The sequence below is a fragment of the Oncorhynchus tshawytscha genome, linkage group LG13 (assembly GCF_018296145.1).
Source record: "Oncorhynchus tshawytscha isolate Ot180627B linkage group LG13, Otsh_v2.0, whole genome shotgun sequence".
NCBI classification, from domain to species: Eukaryota; Metazoa; Chordata; class Actinopteri; order Salmoniformes; family Salmonidae; genus Oncorhynchus; species Oncorhynchus tshawytscha.
This window is the reverse complement of record NC_056441.1, coordinates 23,321,097-23,339,327: the sequence shown is the minus strand read 5'-3', so window position 1 is coordinate 23,339,327 and position 18,231 is coordinate 23,321,097. Positions and strand designations below refer to the sequence as shown.

The following is an 18,231-nucleotide window of genomic DNA, read 5'->3' as shown; positions in this document are numbered from 1 at the left end:
TGCAGTGATGAGACAAGATTGCAATTGGATATGATGAAAAATGGGGTAAAAAAAATCTAGAAATGAGTATAACTTATGAATGCCTAATGAGCTTGTCTTAACATACTGTATCATATCTCAATTGGAAGGAAATTATTGCTACGTGTAATTGGGTTTTTGGTCATTTAAGTTTTAGTTGACAAAGGATGGGTAGCTTCAAATCAAGTTTTTAAAAAGTAATGTTGATCTCAGGGAACAGACATGATAGCAATTAAGTGATCTTTGCATATGCTTATGGTATTGGATTCTATTTGCTCCATTCGTTGTAAAAAATGTTGTTAGTCTGGTTTGACGGTGCATATATTGAAGACCGTGGCTTTATTAACGAGAGGGATTCCCTGTATGGGGAGGAGTCAGCTGCGTACTGAGGCGGTTTAGGGAAGAGTTTTCCTTCTTGTGTGTGTGTTAAACTTGTAGCAGTCAGCTGTTGGATGTGCAGTGTTAAATGTGTGTGTGTGTGAGTGGATGTTGTGTGTGACTGTGTACCCAGCTCAATAGGACAACGTGAGAGATAACTACAGGAGATTTTCCCATTTGTTTGGTCCTTTTATCTAAAGGAATAGCCTACCGACACCGATTGTCACGCGCTCCCCTCTCTTGGCTCCCTGTGTTTCAGCTCCCTGCGTTTCTGTGTGCTAGTCCAGCAGGTCTCGAGGTGAGTCGTCCTTTCTTTACCTGATCTAATCCGTTATGTTTCTGTTTGGAGAAGTGCCGCAAATACAATTTTCTTGGCAAACGTTGTGTTGTTTATGCTTACTTTACATATGTCATGCACTCAAAGAGAGGGGGGGGGGGTACATTGTAAACATGCCCCCTGACAGCCTGGCCTATAGGACCCACTCACGCATACTGTTGAGCAGACTAGTCTACCGGTTCCGTAAAGCAAACGTCGCCTACAACAACAACACACTATGCATCTTTACCTAAGTCACAGACTAAATCATAATAATATGTTTTACATTTTATACAGTGTGTAGAGTGGACCTCAAATCATGGTTGTATCAGGCCAGAGTCTGAGATTCTGTTAGTTTATGACAGTAAGTAGTTACTTTTGTTTGTCTACATGGATGACTGTCATAAAGACCATGACTTATTATACATAGACATTACATAATGTAATCTGCACCTTTTATGGTCTCAGCTATCTGACTGGCTAAGCTGCTCTGTCACTGAGTCATCTGTCAACCCTCCTCTCTCGTGCTCTCTCTCTACTAATCAGCTGTGCCTCCAGATATTGAATTGCAGGATCAGGTGTGTTAGTGCAGGGAATTTTGCAGAATCAGCAGAATTTACTTGGGATGGGGGCCTTCTCAATAAAACCGCACACACTAGAGAAGGCTTGTGGGAGGAGCTATACGAGGACCGGCTCATTGTAATGGTTGGAATGGAATAAATGGAACAGAGTCAAGTGTGGTTTCCATATGTGTGTTTGATACCATTACATTTATTCCATCCATTACAATGAGCCCATGTTCCTATAGCTCCTCCCACCAGCCTCCACACACACACACAGGGCCCTGACATTATTAAGTTGCTCTTTGTTCCAGTCAGCTCTCTGGTCCTCTCTGTATGGTCAGTTAAATAGTTTCTCTCTCTCTTGCCCCCCTCTTCTGAAACACAAATGTCAGAAAATGTCAAGTGGGTTGTGTTTCAATACATCAACATGGTTATTAAGATGGACATGGCATGTCATTAACACCCATTCCCTGTCCAACTAGATGCCAAATAACATGAAGCTAATTAGTCTCTCTCTCACATGAAGCTAGTTAGTCTCTCTGTGGGTGTCTGAATGAATGAAGGGGTCAGTGAGATAAGACAGGAGAATGGGGTAGCTGTTAATAGCTGGCTTCTATTTTTAGCTTCTCGAGTTAGTGAGTTGGCCCAGTCGTTTCTCCTAGCGTTAAAGCTCAGACATACAGGTAGAATTGTCAAACGTTTTTTTTCTGCCGACAGTACTTAGCACCTCTGAACAGAGTGTCGGCAATCCATCTCTTTTGTGTTCACACAGCAACGACCTTGGCCGTCTCCAGCCACTCAGCCTTGTTAACATACTCCAAACCAGAAGGTGGCAGTAGCGTTGCTTGGCAACACATGTCCATGCGTATTGCTTATGGTCTCGCTTCCAAGCTATCTGCGCTGATGTTGCTTTTTTGTAGAAAGCCCTTGTTGATACTAGCCAGATGCCCACAGCTAAATAACTACTTCGCAAAGTGACAAATAAACAATTTTATTCACTTTCCATAATTACATACTGCCAGTGCTAGCCCTCAGCCAAATGTTTAGCTAGCTTGCTGATGCTAGTGTATTCGCTAGCTAGCAGAACATAGCTAGCTAAGGACACTGCACTAACTTGGCAGTTGTTTCATGGAAACTATCCATTGTGATTTAATTATAATGTCAGTACTAGCTACAGAGGTTTCCTAACTTGTAGGAAGTATTTAGTGTTGTGTGCATTGCGTCTGTGCAATTAGCTAGCTACCATCCCATATCCTACATTGCATATGAAGTGTGACTGGCTTATCTGTGGATATATGGATGCTGCCCCACGTGGGGGATATTGCTCTTTGATTGGCTCAAAGTCAAGTTGTTGGCCACTGACGAGCATTGCGATTCTACAAATAGAATCGATAGGTTCGTCGCTACCGGGTCGGCATACAGCAGGTACTGTTTTTGTTCTAGCAAGATGAGGAACGACCTTCCACTGATAAGAACCGGTGAGATTCTGTGTTCCATGCTTTACAGTGAGTTAGCCCAGTCAGTGTTTCTCCTAGCGTTACAGTGCTGCGGCAGCCCACCGAAGATTGCCTACTAGCTCCACTCTGTTCAAGGTGAAAATGTTAACTTCCACTTAAATAGAATTTTTGCGTGCTCTTTGCCATCAGCAGTTGAAACAATAACAAAGCGCTTTTCCCACCCCTGTTTCTGTAAAAAGCTGAGTGATGTTGCTGGAGAAGTGTAACCAGTCTAATTCAAAGACAGAGCTAAGGACTGATTGATCATCCATGATATAAAAAGTATAGTTTTAACCATGTTTAAAGTGCTATAAAGTGTTAGTTTACATTTCTTTGTTTACAAACATTGGTAAAACACGCTTATATTTTGGCTTCTGATGGGGTCTGACATTTGAACTAAGCTGAGGCATTTTTAAGTTATATTCTTCAAGAATCAATGGGCACATATCATTAATTTATAAGTCCAAAATGGATGTAGCAACTGCAGATTGCCTCTTTTTTTTAAATGGAAGTTAGGAGTTGTCCCAGGGGAGAGAAACTGCCCTCTCTCATTGAACCACAAGTTCAAGGCCAACCGCCCTGTGGGCATTGTTAGCAGGAAACAGGATCCCCATTATAGTGAATGAAAAAATATCAATATTTGTGTAAAAAAAAAAAAACTAAGACAATCATGGTACCAATAATTTTATTCTAATACAGCTAGCTAAGGGCATGTATGTCCTTGAACCAAAAAGTGCAGCAATTATTTTAAAATCACACACAGAAGATGTTTAGTTGCTAATGGCAACCTGCAGTACCCCAGTCAGCCTTCAACTTGAGTTACACAATGAGAGGGGGCAGCACTGAGCTATCCTGCAACATCACTTCCTGGTGTCCTTAAACTGCACGTCTCCATAAAATGCCATCTTCACCAACCTAATTTGTCTCCAATGTGCTATTGAGTCTTCACATAGGAATAAATGTCACGTGATCGATGGCTTTGTCCATACATATACTGTATATACAGTCATTGATTTGCCCCCAAGCAGGCAAGGTTAGGATAAGCTTCATCATGGTACGGTCAGGAATGTAGCAGTGAGTTATCTGGGACCAGTGTGCTTAGTCAATGCATGTAGACCAATTTAGACACTCTAAGACTAGCCCATATTAGATAAGAAAGAAGATTTGAGTACTAGACCTCGAAGCACTTTTACTAGAGATTCTCTTCTGAGCATGCTTTTTAGTTCAGGACTATAGGCTTACTTTTTGTCTGGGAAACTGGCCCTTAGTTTGTCACACTCCTCTCTTTTTCTTTCTTTCTCTCTGCAAGTGTTAAGTAGTCATGTGATATGGGATAATCCCTTATTTAGTCTGAGGAGTTGTTTGAGAAGCATCAGAGCTGTGTGTGTGTGATTTTTGTTATTGTCTATCTCTACAGTTAGGGTTCCTTGTTTGATGGTCTGTTGGTCTCTCTGTGTAGGTATCTGGTCAGTGGAGTGAGAAGTAAATGTGATCTCCAGAACCGGAGCCTGCAAAAGGATAACATGGCCTTAGCCGGGTGTCCAGACTACTTTCTCCTCCAATCTAACTTCCAGGTAAAGACTATACACACACACACACACACACGACACCTGTGTCTGTGACTATAACCATAGTGACAAGGCTGGGTCTCACATGTTTACATGCCTGCTGTAACCGTGACAATGCTCAGCTGTCACACAGACCCATTAGAAGTGGTTATAGAAGCAGTAGTATTTAGGGTGTCTTCAACTGGCATTTCTGAAAAATGTTGGGATAGTTACCCTAGTAGCATTACTATTATTCCACTTTACCAGGTAGCCTAGTGGCTAGAGGCAGGTATCCTAGTGGCTAGAGGCAGGTATCCTAGAGGCAGGTAGCCTAGTGGCTAGAGGCAGGTAGCCTAGTGGCTAGAGGCAGGCAGTGGCTAGCCTAGTGGCTAGAGGCAGGTAGCCTAGTGGCTAGAGGCAGGTAGCCTAGTGGCTAGAGGCAGGTAGCCTAGTGGCTAGAGGCAGGTAGCCTAGTGGCTAGAGGCAGGTAGCCTAGTGGCTAGAGGCAGGTAGCCTAGTGGCTAGAGGCAGGTAGCCTAGTGGCTAGAGGCAGGTAGCCTAGTGGCTAGAGCGTTGGGCCAGTAACCAGCAGGTAGCCTAGTGGTTAGAGCATTGTGCCAGTAACCAGCATGTAGCCTAGTGGTTAGAGCATTGGGCCAGTAACCCCCAAAAGGTTACTGGATCGAATCCCCGAGCTGACAAGCTAAAAATCAGTCGTTCTGCCCCTGAGCAAGGCAGTTAACCCACTGTTTCCCGGGTGCCAAAGGTTTGGATGTCGACTATGGCAGCCCTCCGCAACTCTCTGATTCAGAGGGGTTGGGTTAAATGCGGAAGACACATTTCAGTCGAATGCATTGTTGTACAATTGACTAGGTATTCCCCCTTACTACTGTAGTGAATGAGGCTATTGTGAGTCAAGCAGGCTTTTGTGCTTTAGTCTGAGTCTGAACCATTGTGTCCTATAGGACTAGACTGAAGGCCCTCAAGGCCTATAAATAGACCAGCAAAACAAACAACTTCACAACATCAGACACACACCACCTTTCCCACCCACCCCAATCAGCATTTTAATTCATTAGGGCTGAAAGCGTGGAATGTTTGTGTGTAAGCTGTCATGCTGTATCATGTTGATGGGCCAACCTTATCCATTATATAATGCATTGGCTCACACACACACACACACACACACACACACACACACACACACACACACACACACCATGCAGCCTCTCAGGGCTGAGACAGTAGGTTGAGTGTGTGTAGATGAGGATGAACCTCTCTTCCACATATTGTACTTACAAAACTCTCTCTGGGTATAGTTTGTCCATCTGAGCCATGTTTCAAGACTCTTGGAGCGGAAGAGCTGAGCGCGTGTGTGTGTGTGTGTGTGTGTGTGTGTGTGTGTGTGTCCAAGCGGGAGACCTGGATGTGAGCCATGGACACATTAGAGGGAGAAACGCTTTGTGTGAGTGTGTAGCAGAGAACCATGCTAGAAGACTTTTCTCTCCAAACTAGGCTTTAGCTCAGCGGGCTAATTCTGTCTTGTGGCACACTGATAACCTGTGTTCAAACTCTGTGGTCTCCATATGCATGGATATGGTGTGTATTGTGCAGGCCCGAGTTCTGGCATGCTTGCTAAGATGGTCAGACCTGCTAATTTTTACAACACTAGCTTCTCAAACCTCTCTCTCTTTCACCACTTTTGTCCTCGATCTGTTCAATACAGTCAGAAAAGACCTTCCGCAAGGTAAGGAAACAAATACCTAAATATGTAAAATTGCTAAAATATCCCTTTATTGTGGTAATATACATATAATAGTTGACTCTGTCCTACAGACATGTGGTAGTTACAACCTTCCTGCACAGTTCTATGGTATCACTGCTGCCATGGACCTGTGTGTCTGTGTGAAAGGTCAGTATGGTTGTGGGTATAGGACCGTTCTGGTGTGTGTGTCAAGTTTGTGGATGACGTGCATATTATATGTGTGTTTGTGTTGTGTAGTTCTGGTTTCCACAGACGTATGTATGTATGTATGCAGCAGAGCTGTCCCTGGAAAATCCTTGGCTGCTTCTCGGAGCTGTAAATCTCTCTGGGCGTTGATGGATGTTTTCAGAGGGGAGTGGTGTGTGTGTGTGTGTGTGTGTGTGTGTGTGTGTGCCGTACCCCTGGCAGCGGGCAGTTCCTGGAAACTGTACTTCCGTGTTCTCCGCTTTCCTGGAAAATTGAAAATGTTTTCCTTTTTTTATTTTTTATTCTCCTCAGCAGTGCTCCTTATCTGAGGCTGCTGTGTGTGTGTGTGAAGAGCAGTTTGTGCATCTGTGTGTGCAGGCACATGCAAACGTTTGTGTGCGTTTGTATATATTGGCTGGATGACAGATTCATATCCGTGCAGACAAAGCTCTCCCAGACGTGTTCCAAACGGTTCTCTTTCTCAAATGACACCTTAATCCCTACCACTACTTTGACCAGATCCCTATGGGTACCTATGTGCCATTTGCATAAAAAAACAATACAATGCTAAGGGAATATGCATGTTTCCCTGCAGTGTATACTACCATTCAAAAGTTTGGGGTCACTTAATGTCCTTGTTTTTGAAAGAAAAGCACTTTCTTTTTTGGTCCATTAAAAAAAAAAAAAAAAAACATCACAGTGTAAACATTGTTAATTAATGTTGTAAATGACTATTGTAGCTGGAAATGGCTGATTTTTGTAAAAAAATATATATATATTGAATATCTACATGGGCGTCCAGAGGCTAATTGATCATTAGAAAACCTTTTTGCAATTATGTTAGCACAGCTGTAAACTGTTCTGATTTTAAAGAAGCAATAAAACTGGCCTCCTTTAGACCCTTCATTTCTCAAAACAAGAGTAGACTGACGAGTTTCAGAAGAAAGGTCTTTGTTTCTGGCCATTTTGAGACTGTAATTGAACCCACAAATGCTGATACTCAACCCACATACTCAACTAGTCTAAAGATGGCCAGTTTTATTGCTTCTTTAATCAGCACAACAGTTTTCAGCTGTGGTAACATAATTGCAAAAGGGTTTTCTAATGATCAATTAGCCTTTTAAAATGCTAAACTTGGATTAGCGAACACAACATGCCATTGGAACACAGGAGTGATGGTTGCTGATTATGGGCCTCTGTACACCTATTTAGATATTGAATAAAAAAATCTGCCATTTTCAGCTACAATAGTCATTTACAACATTAACAATGTCTACACCGTATTTCGGATCAATTTGATGTTATTTTAATGGACAAAAAATTTGCGTTTCATTCAAAAACAAGGACATTTCTAAATGACCCTGAACTTTTGAATGGTAGTGTTTGTCCTGATTTTATTGTGCTTTCTGTTTCTCCATTCACACAGGAAACTGTGGACCGGACTTCCTCCCACAGACCGGACGATTTGAATGGTCAAGGGTTTCAACTCTCTGCCCATCGGAACTCCGACCACCAAGGTGATTGTCCTCTCAACTAACCTCCCCTTTCTCCTCTCCTCTGTTGTCCAAATGAAGAGGCTATAATAGTGTTATTTTTTTTAGGTGCTCAGCATTTTTCTCACTCGCTGGTGGATTGATTTTTCCAGAATATCCAGACTCCTTGGAATTCTGTAGGAATGCTCTTCTAGGAATACTGTGGGAAGGCAGGCTGTAAATCTTCTTCCTGTTTGACCCGTTACTTCCTGGGGGTGTCGTCAATGCCTGGTCTCCATGGTGATTGTTGCTCACAGTCATGTTGTAAATATTGGCTCACTGTAAAGTATGTAGGCCTAAAGGACCATGAATTACACTGGGGCAAAAAAGTATTTGGTCAGCCACCAATTGTGCAAGTTCTCCCACTTAAAAAGATGAGAGAGGCCTGTAATTTTCATCATAGGTACACTTCAACTATGACAGACAAAATGAGAAAAAAAATTCCAGAAAATCACATTGTAGGATTTTTAAGGAATTTATTTGCAAATTATGGTGGAAAATAAGTATTTGGTCACCTACAAACAAGCAAGATTTCTGGCTCTCACAGACCTGTAACTTCTTCTTTAAGAGGCTCCTCTGTCCTCCACCTGTTACCTGTATTAATAGCACCTGTTTGAACTTGTTATCAGTATGAAATACACCTGTCCACAACCTCAAACAGTCACACTCCAAACTCCACTATGGCCAAGACCAAAGACCTGTCAAAGGACACCAGAATCAAAATTGTAGACCTGCACCAGGCTGGGAAGACTGAATCTGCAATAGGTAAGCAGCTTGGTTTGAAGAAATCAACTGTGGGAGAAATTATTAGGAAATGCAAGACCACTGATAATCTCCCTCGATCTGGGGCTCCACACAAGATCTCACCCCATGGGGTCAAAATGATCACAAGTACGGTGTGCAAAAATCCCAGAACCACACGGGTGGACCTAGTGAATGACCTGCAGAGAGCTGGGACAAAAGTAACAAAGCCTACCATAAGTAACACACTACGCCGCCAGGGACTCAAATCCTGCAGTGCCAGACGTGTCCCCCTGCTTAAGCCAGTACATGTCCAGGCCCGTCTGAAGTTTGCTAGAGAGCATTTGGATGATCCAGAAGAAGATTGGGAGAATGCCATATGGTCCGATGAAACCAAAATAGAACTTTTTGGTAAAAACTCAACTCGTTGTGTTTGGAGGACAAAGAATGCGGAGTTGCATTCAAAGAACACCATACCTACTGTGAAGAATGGGGGTGGAAACATCATGCTTTGGGGCTGTTTTTCTGCAAAGGGACCAGGATGACTGATCCGTGTAAAGGAAAGAATGAATGGGGCCATGTATCGTGAGATTTTGAGTGAAAACCTCCTTCCATCAGCAAGAGCATTGAAGATGAAACGTGGCTGGGTCTTTCAGCATGACAATGATCCCAAACACACCGCCCGGGCAACGAAGGAGTGGCTTCGTAAGAAGCATTTCAAGGTCCTGGAGTGGCCTAGCCAGTCTCCAGATCTCAACCCCATAGAAAATCTTTGGAGGGAGTTGAAAGTCCGTGTTGCCCCGCAACAGCCCCAAAACATCACTGCTCTAGAGGGGATCTGCATGGAGGAATGGGCCAAAATACCAGCAACAGTGTGTGAAAACCTTGTGAAGACTGACAGAAAACGTTTGACCTCTGTCATTGCCAACAAAGGGTATATAAAAAAGTATTGAGAAACTTTTGTTATTAACCAAATACTTATTTTCCACCATAATTTGCAAATTCATAAATCCTACAATGTGATTTTTCTGCTTTTATTTTCTCATTTTGTCTGTCATAGTTGAAGTGTACCTATGATGAAAATTACAGGCCTCATCTTTTTAAGTGGGAGAACCTGCACAATTGGTGGCTGACTAAATACTTTTTTGCCCCACTGTGTATTGACCTTTTTATTTAGTCAAATAAAATTGTATTTGTCACATATACACGTTTAGCAGATGCTATTGTGGGTGTAGCGAAATGCTTGTGTTTCTAGCTTCAACAGTGCAGTAATATCTAACAATTCACAACAAAACACACAACCTAAAAATAAAAGAATGGAATTAAGGAATATATAAATATTAGGATGAGCAATGTCAGAGTGGCATTGACTAAATACAGTAGAATTGAATACAGTATATACATATGAGATAAGTAAAGCAAAAATATGTAAACATGATTAAAGTGGCCAGTGATCAAGTCTATGTATATGAGGCAGCAGCCTTTAAGGTTCAGGGTTACGTAACGGGGTGAAAGCCGCCTAGTGATGGCTATTTAACGGTCTGATGGCCTTGAGATAGAAACTGTTTTTCAGTCTCTCGGTCCCAGCTTTGATGCACCTGTACTGACCTCACCTTCTGGATGAATGCGGGGTGAACAGGCAGTGGCTCAGGTGGTTGTTGTCCTTGATGATCTTTTTGACCTTCCTGTGACATCGGGTGCTGTAGGTGTCCTGGAGGGCAGGTAGTTTGCCCTCTGATGCAATGTGCAGACCGCACCACCCTCTGGAGAGCCATGTGGTTGTGGGCGGTGCACTTACCATACCAGGTGGTGATACAGCCCGACAGGATGCTCTCAATTGTGCATCTAAAAGTCTGAGGGTTTAAGGTGCCAAGCCAAATTTCTTCAGCCTCCTGAGGTTGAATCAAATTTATTTATATAGCCCTTCTTACATCAGCTGATATCTCAAAGTGCTGTACAGAAACCTAGCCTAAAACCCCAAACAGCAAGCAATGCAGGTGTAGAAGCACGGTGGCTAGGAAAAACTCCCTAGAAAGGCCAAAACCTAGGAAGAAACCTAGAGGAACCAGGCTATGAGGGGTGGCCAGTCCTCTTCTGGCTGTGCCGGGTGGAGATTATAACAGAACATGGCCAAGATGTTCAAATGTTCATAAATGACCAGCATGGTCGTATAATAATAATCGCAGTAGTTGTCGAGGGTGCAGCAAGACAGCACCACAGGAGTAAATGTCAGTTGGTTTTTCATAGCCGATCATTAAGATCTACCACTCCTGCTGTCTCTAGAGAGTTGAAAACAGCAGGTCTGGGACATGTAGCATGTCCGGTGAACAGGTCAGGATTCCATAGCCGCAGGTAGAACAGTTGAAACTGGAGCAGCAGCAGGCCAGGTGGACTGGGGACAGCAAGGAGTCATCATGCCAAGTAGTCCTGAGGCATGGTCCTAGGGTCCTCCGAAAGAGAGAATTAGAGAGAGCATACTTAAATTCACACAGAACACCGGATAAGACAGAAGTACTCCAGATATAACAAACTGACCCTAGCCACCCGACACAAACTACTGCAGCATAAATACTGGAGGCTGAGACAGGAGGGGTCAGGAGACACTGTGGCCCCATCCGATGACACCCCCGGACAGGGCCAAACAGGAAGGATATAACCCCACCCACTTTGCCAAAGCACAGCCCCCACACCACTAGAGGGATATCTTCAACCACCAACTTACCATCCTGAGACAAGGCCGAGTGTAGCCCACAAATATCTCCACCACGGCACAACCCAAGGGGGGGCGCCAACCCAGACAGGAAGATCACTCCGTGATCAGTCAATCAGTGACTCAACCCACTCAAGTGACTCATCCCTCCTAGGGACGTGCATGAAAGAGCACCAGTAAGCCAGTGACTCAGCCCCTGTAATAGGGTTAGAGGCAGAGAATCCCAGTGGAAAGAGGGGAACCGGCCAGGCAGAGACAGCAAGGGCGGTCGTTGCTCCAGAGCCTTTCCGTTCACCTTCACACTCCTGGGCCACACTACACTCAATCATAGGACCCACTGAAGAAATGAGTCTTCAGTAAAGACATAAAGGTTGAGACCGAGTCTGTGTCTCTCACATGGGTGGGTAGGCAGACCATTCCATAAAAATGGAACTCTATAGGAGAAAGCCCTGCCTCCAGCTGCAATTAGGAGGCCTGCGTCTTGTGACCATAGCGTACGTGCAGGTATGTACGGCAGGACCAAATCAGAGTAATATGATCAAATTTTGGGGTTCTAATCAGGATTCCAGCATCCGTATTTAGCATTAACTGACGTTTATTTAGTGCTTTATTCGGGTAGCCGGACAGTAGAGCATTGCAGTAGTCTAACCTTGAAGTAACAAAAGCATGGATTCATTTTTCTGCATAATTTTTGGACAAAGTTTCTGATTTTTTGCAATTTGTACGTAGATGGGGAAAAAAGCTGTCCTTGAAACAGTCTTGATATGTTCATCAAAAGAGAGCTCAGGGTCCAGAGTAACACAGAGGTCCTTCAGTTTTATTTGAGACGACTGTACAACCATTATTCTGCCCTTGAGTTGCGTTCCCATGCAAAACTAGACAGATAGCTAACAACTAAGTCTTCAATAAAACTCCCAAGGCGTGACTTTTCTTGAATGAATATATTGAAAACGTTTATGTTGTGAAACTGCAAAATACAGAAAAGAATATACTTTAGTATTCAATTCACACCGACATCCTGTAGCTGTACATTAAACCTTTGAAGTTGCATAAATACAAAGCACGCGCTAAGGTACCATGCATCTGGCATGATGCCAAACCATATAGCTAATTGTTAACCATATGGTAATTGGCTCCTTTCATTACTCTAATAATGTTTAACCATCTATGTAGAATAACAAAGCATATTACACTAGAAACAGTAACAAAACTACAGTATTGTATATTTTACAATTCGTTTGCATGACGCATGAGCAAAGTAATACAGCTAACGACATACATTAAAGGCATTGCAATTTGTGAGTAAATGCAACCAACATTGATATGTAAGCAACTCTATCAATAACAAGATTATCATCATTAGCTAAATGCTTGAATCGAATTTACAAACAAATGTTTCCAAGGCTGAAGCGTGACAAGAAATAACTACATTGAAAGACCTGCACCGTAGCGTTGTTTGTAGCTGCTTCTATGCGTGCAAAACAAATTCTGTACTTCCTGTTTGCGTCGTCTTTCTAAGTACCAGAAAGCGCCACTAAGGGGGCAAATAACACCATTGAACACAATGAAAATCCAATTTAACCATTGTAATAAAATAATCTGTTACCTTCTAACAGGATGGCAGCACACTCCCGGCCTGGTATAATGAAATTGTGCCACTATGAAATAAAACATATCAAGAAACAAATAATGTCCTTTCTATTTTTATCTTTTGTCTCTAGGATGCTTCAGAAAGAAGAACAACAATCTCTGAGATTGGTCTCAAACACCTTAGTAGCTCCTTGCTTGACAATTTTTAGTTCTACTTTCCTAACCTTTTTGTCAGTACTGGGAAAGGTTTTTACCACAAGCCCGACTGGCCAGTCATTTCTGTGTGCCTGACTGTCTTTCAATAAGACAACATCTCCCACTTTTACATTTGGCTTTTCTGCTGTCCATTTTCTGCGTCTCTGCAGCGTTGTCAGGTACTCCTGTCTCCACCTTTTCCAGAAGGTGTCAGCGAGACACTGGACTTGCTTCCACTGTTTTCCATGAAGGTCGTTCATACTGAAGTATCCAGAAGGGGCTGAGGTAGCGCTGGTTTTTTGTGTAAGTAACATTGAGGGTGTGAGAATGGTAGGCATGTCAGGGTCGGTTGATACTGACACTAAGGGTCTCGCATTGATTATTGCCATAACTTCAGACATAAGAGTGCTCAAGACCTCATGTGTGAGACGAGTGGAGCCCGTCTGAAACAGCATAGCATCAAGAATACGTCTGGCAACCCCAATGAGTCTCTCCCAAGAACCACCCATATGAGACGAGTGTGGAGGATTAAATATCCAAGTACATCCCTTATCTGAGAGGTATTTAGTCAGTTCTGAGTCATTTGTGTCGATATCCAGTTCCCTGCAAGCACCTATAAAGTTTGTACCTCGATCAGACCGTAGCACTTTTGCTGGACCACGGATAGCGAAAAAACGCCTCAGCGCGTTGATGAAGCTGGATGTGGACATGGATTCGATAAGCTCGATATGGACTGCTCTAGTAGACATACATGTAAAGAGCACCGCCCAGCGCTTGGAGTCATGACATTCCATGGTCCAAACACATCAAGTCCAACGCTGGTGAATGGTGGTTCAGATGTGAGTCTGTCTGCAGGCAAGTCAGCCATTCTTTGGTCAACTAACCTCCCTCTAACCTTGCGGCAGGTTACACACTTGTGAATGATACCAGAGACCAGACGTTTGCTCCCAATAATCCAGAAGCCTGCTGCTCGAATAGCTCCATCTGAAAAATGACAGCCTTGGTGAGCCACTTGCTCGTGATAATGTGTTACCAGCAGAGTGGCAACATGATGTGTCCGTGGGATGATGAGAGGATGTTTTTGGTCTTGTAACATGTCGGCGGAGGATAAGCGGCCTCCCACCCTCAGCAACCCATCCTCATCAATCACTGGGTTCAGCTTTTTGAGTGTACTTTGCTTTGGGAACTCTTTTCCTTTTTCAATGCATTTGAATTCCTCTCTGAAGGCTTCATGTTGCACACAGTGAATGATTGCTGTTTTGGCTTGTGACAACTCACTTGTACCGCATGGTTTATTACAGTCATGCCAGCCTCTGCAGCTGGTGTTGTCTGCACCTTCATGGAAGGATCTTGCAACATGAATGAGTCGTGCTGTGGCTCGATTGAGAGTTTTCCAGCTTGAGAACCTCTCAAAGCGATGAGAGCCGAGTTGAGCTCCAGAAACTTTAGAGGCAAAGACGGTGACGTCTGGTCGAATCTCTGCATCTGTGTGAGGCTCTACAAGGTCAAAATTGATGTTCTCAGGCTTACTCGAGTTTGTTTGGATCAGGAACGGTGGACCTGAGAACCAACTAGTGTGTTTTAAGAGCGCAGCAAGTATGGGCCTGGTTGCATGGTCTGCTGGATTGCTGTCAGTGTTTATATAGCACCACTGATCTGGATGGGTAGACTTCCTGATGCGAGTTATCCTATTGGCAACATAAACATAAAATCTTTTGGTGACATTGTGGATGTAACCGAGAACTATCTTACTGTCTGTGTAGAACTTGGCTGCATGTATATCAATGTCAATTTCGTCTTTGATCAGTTCATACATCTCAACAGCTAGCAAAGCCGCACACAGTTCTAGGCGTGGGATAGTGTGGGCCAGACGAGGGGCCAATTTTGATTTCCCCATGACAAATCCAACATGGCATTGACCTTCCGAGTCAATAACTCTCAGGTAGGCTACCGCTCCTATGACTACTGTAGAGGCATCCGAGAAGATGTGTAGCTCTCTTCTTTGAGTGGTAGACAAGGAGACTGGGATGTAGGTCCGCTGAATATTCATATGTTCCAACTCCATCAAAGATTCCTTCCACATTTTCCATTTCTCTTCTTTTTCTGTGGTAAGAGGGGCATCCCACTCACTCTGATCAGAAGAGAGTTCTCTGATTAAGGCTTTACCTTGCATTGTTATTGGAGCCACGAACCCAAGGGGGTCATAAAGACTATTCACTGTGGACAGGATGCCTCTCTGTGTAAAAGGCTTCTCATTGTGGGACACCTGGAATGAGAAGCTGTCTGTTTCCAGGTTCCAGGAAAGTCCCAGACTCTGTTGAAAAGGGAGAGGATCCACTCCTAGGTCCAGATCTTTTAAGTCTTTCGCACGGTGCTCCATAGGGAAGGCTTCCATAACTGTTTTGCTATTGGATGCATTCTTGTGTAGTTTCATGTTGGACTCTGCCAACATTGCTTGTGTTTTTCTTAGAATGTTGACAGCTTCTTCTGTAGTAGCTACTGATGTCAGACCATCATCAACGTAGAAGTTCCTCACTACATATTGCTTGGGTTCTGACCCATGTTCCTTCTCACCCTGTAGCGCTCCTCTCTCATGCAGTAGATGGCTACGGCTGGTGAAGGGCTGTTCCCAAATACATGCACTTTCATCCTGTACTCAGTTATGTTTCTATCTGGGTTATTGTCTTCATACCAGAGAAACCTTAAGTAATCTCTGATCCTCACGTACACCAAAACAGTAAAACATTTGTTGCACATCTGCTGTTAGTGCAATGCAATCCTTGCGGAAACGCATTAGGACACCTAAGAGTGTGTTGTTTAAGTCTGGACCACTGAGCAGAACATCGTTAAGTGACACACCTTGACACTTAGCACTGGAGTCAAATACTCCTCGTATTTGTTCAGGCTTTTGTGGATGGTAAATACCAAATATGGGCACATACCAATGTTCTTCGTCTCCCTCTAGTGGCTGTGAAGGTTCGGCTTGGTCGTTATCCAGCATCTTTTGCATGAAGTCAATAAAATGACGCTTTTTGTCTAAAGTCCTGCGAAGTGATGTGAGACGGTTCATGGCCTGCTCCCTGTTATTAGGAAGGCGACGTCTAGTGGGGCGAAAGGGTAGTGGAGCCACCCAGTTGTTTCCATCATCCTGGAAAACCTGTTTGTCCATAATGTCCAAAAAGGCTTTGTCCTCCACTGATGGTGCTGGTTTATCATCGTCTTGTGTTTTGTCGAACACGGAACATCCCAGGCTGTCTGTGTTCACAGTTGTGGTTGGATCTCTCAAGTGCAATGTAGAGGGAGAGATGTGTTTCTGAGCTACGCTGTTGTAGTTCTCTTCTACCTGGATGATGTCAGGGCAAGGGCTCAGATAGGATGTGCGACCATTTTGAAGTATGTTTGTCCTGAACACGTTAACATTGGCTGGTCGGTGAGCCGTTCCCAGACAGACCTCACCCACAATGACCCACCCGAGGTCGAGTCGCTGTGCATAAGGAGTGTCGTGGGGCCCATTGATTTGCTCTCGTACCTTGTGTACCCTTAAGATGTCTCGTCCTAAGAGCAGGAGGATGGGAGCGTCTGGGTCCACAGCTGGAATTCTGTCCATAACTGGTTGCAGATGGGGATGATGATACGCAATGTCGGGGGAGGGAATCTCCATCCTATCGTCTGGCATCATGTCACACTCTTATCAGAGTAGGGAGAGTGAGCTGCATGTGTCCATCTATAGACTCCACCATGAAGTTGACGGCTCTCCTGCCTGAAGTCTCTGTTACCCCAGAACACGTCTTCATGGTGTATGGAGCAGAGTTGTCATTGATGTTGAAGAGACTGAAAAACTCTGTCTTGGCCAGAGATTTGTTACTCTGTTCATCAAGCACTACATACATTTTGACAGCTTTCTCTCTTTTCCCAGCCGGATAAGCTTTCCCCGCCATGCTCTGTCTCTGCTGTAGCGGTGTCTGTATTTGTAGGGGCTGGGCCTGGATGCAGAGCAGCAAGATGCCTGTCGCTGTCGCACTCAGAGCACTTGATTGAAACCTTACAGTCTTTAGCTCTGTGCTGAGTTGACCCACAACATCGGAAACAAATGCCATTGTCTTTGAGATATGATTTGCGCTCATCTAGAGTTTTGTATCTAAACCCACAACACTTTTTAAGAGGATGAGGCTTGTTCTGTATTGGGCAGTGACGGTCAGGGTTTTCAACCTTTGTCTTACTGGGTTTGGTGGTCTGAGGCCTCAGATGACACATCTGTCTTGTATACAGTCACAGGTGTCTTGCTGCTGTACCTGGCAGGTTTCTCACTTTTCATGGACACCTGGTTAGTTGAGGTGTAGAGGGTGAAGCTGGGGTCATTTCTAATTTTCGCCTGGTTCCTGATGAATCTTGAGAAGAACGAGAATGGTGGGAATGCTACCCGATAGTCCTCCTTATATTTGGATCCCTGTGCTATCCATTTTTCTTGTAAACTGAATGGAGGTTTCTCTACAATAGGGTTTACCCCCCGAGATGTGTCCAGATAAGCGAGGCCTGGAAGGTACCCTTCTACTTTAGCACACTCCAGTTCGAGAAGAATGTCACCTAGTTCTCTTAGTTTGTGATTGTCTTTGTTAGCCAGTTTTGGAAAATCATCAATTTTCTTCAACAGTGCATTCTCGATCACTTCGGGTGTACCATAGCACTCTTCTAGTCGTTGCCAGACCATGTTAAGCCCTGCTGTTGCGTTGAAAATATGGACAGATCTAATTATGTTTGCTTGCTCAGACGACTCTGCCCCTAGCCACTTGGTAATTAGATCTAACTCTTCCCTGGCTGATAAATTCAAGTCTCTGATCGCATTGAGAAAGGATGCTTTCCATGCCCAATAATTTTCAGGGCGATCATCAAACTTCAGGAGTCCGGAACTCACCATCTCACGTCGTAGGAGGTACTTGGTGAGGTCTGGTGCCACTTGTGACTCAGGGAAGTTGTGTGTGTGTGTGTGACTGGAAGTGGGCTTGCTTTCCATTTCCACCATGCTGCTGTTCATTTCTTTTGAACGGAGAGTCTCTGCTCATGTTCTGTTGTTTGCTACCTTCTGGATTATGGCATGTAGCTGGGTCAACACTAAGCTCTTGTTTCTCCACTTCAAATGGAAGTTCAGCAAAGTAGGGCCTAGCATGTTGTTGCACATACTCACATGTACGTTGGA

The 18,231-nt window shown here is 44.0% G+C and overlaps 1 protein-coding gene across 3 annotated transcripts in view; it reads left to right on the top strand.

The window, feature by feature from the left end:
- Positions 1-395: 395 nt before the first annotated feature.
- The window catches only part of LOC112264508 (growth factor receptor-bound protein 10), a 61,432-nt gene continuing 43,596 nt past the window's right edge, over positions 396-18,231 (top strand). For 2 of the 3 annotated variants that reach the window (XM_024441161.2, XM_024441160.2), the window contains exons 1-3: positions 396-694; positions 4,231-4,345; positions 7,696-7,786. In XM_024441161.2, the coding sequence (XP_024296929.2) occupies positions 4,295-4,345; positions 7,696-7,786 (142 nt within the window). In that variant the 5' untranslated portion in view covers positions 396-694; positions 4,231-4,294. The remainder of the gene's footprint in view (positions 695-4,230; positions 4,346-7,695; positions 7,787-18,231) is intronic. The other variant, XM_042295430.1, reaches the window with a different exon arrangement.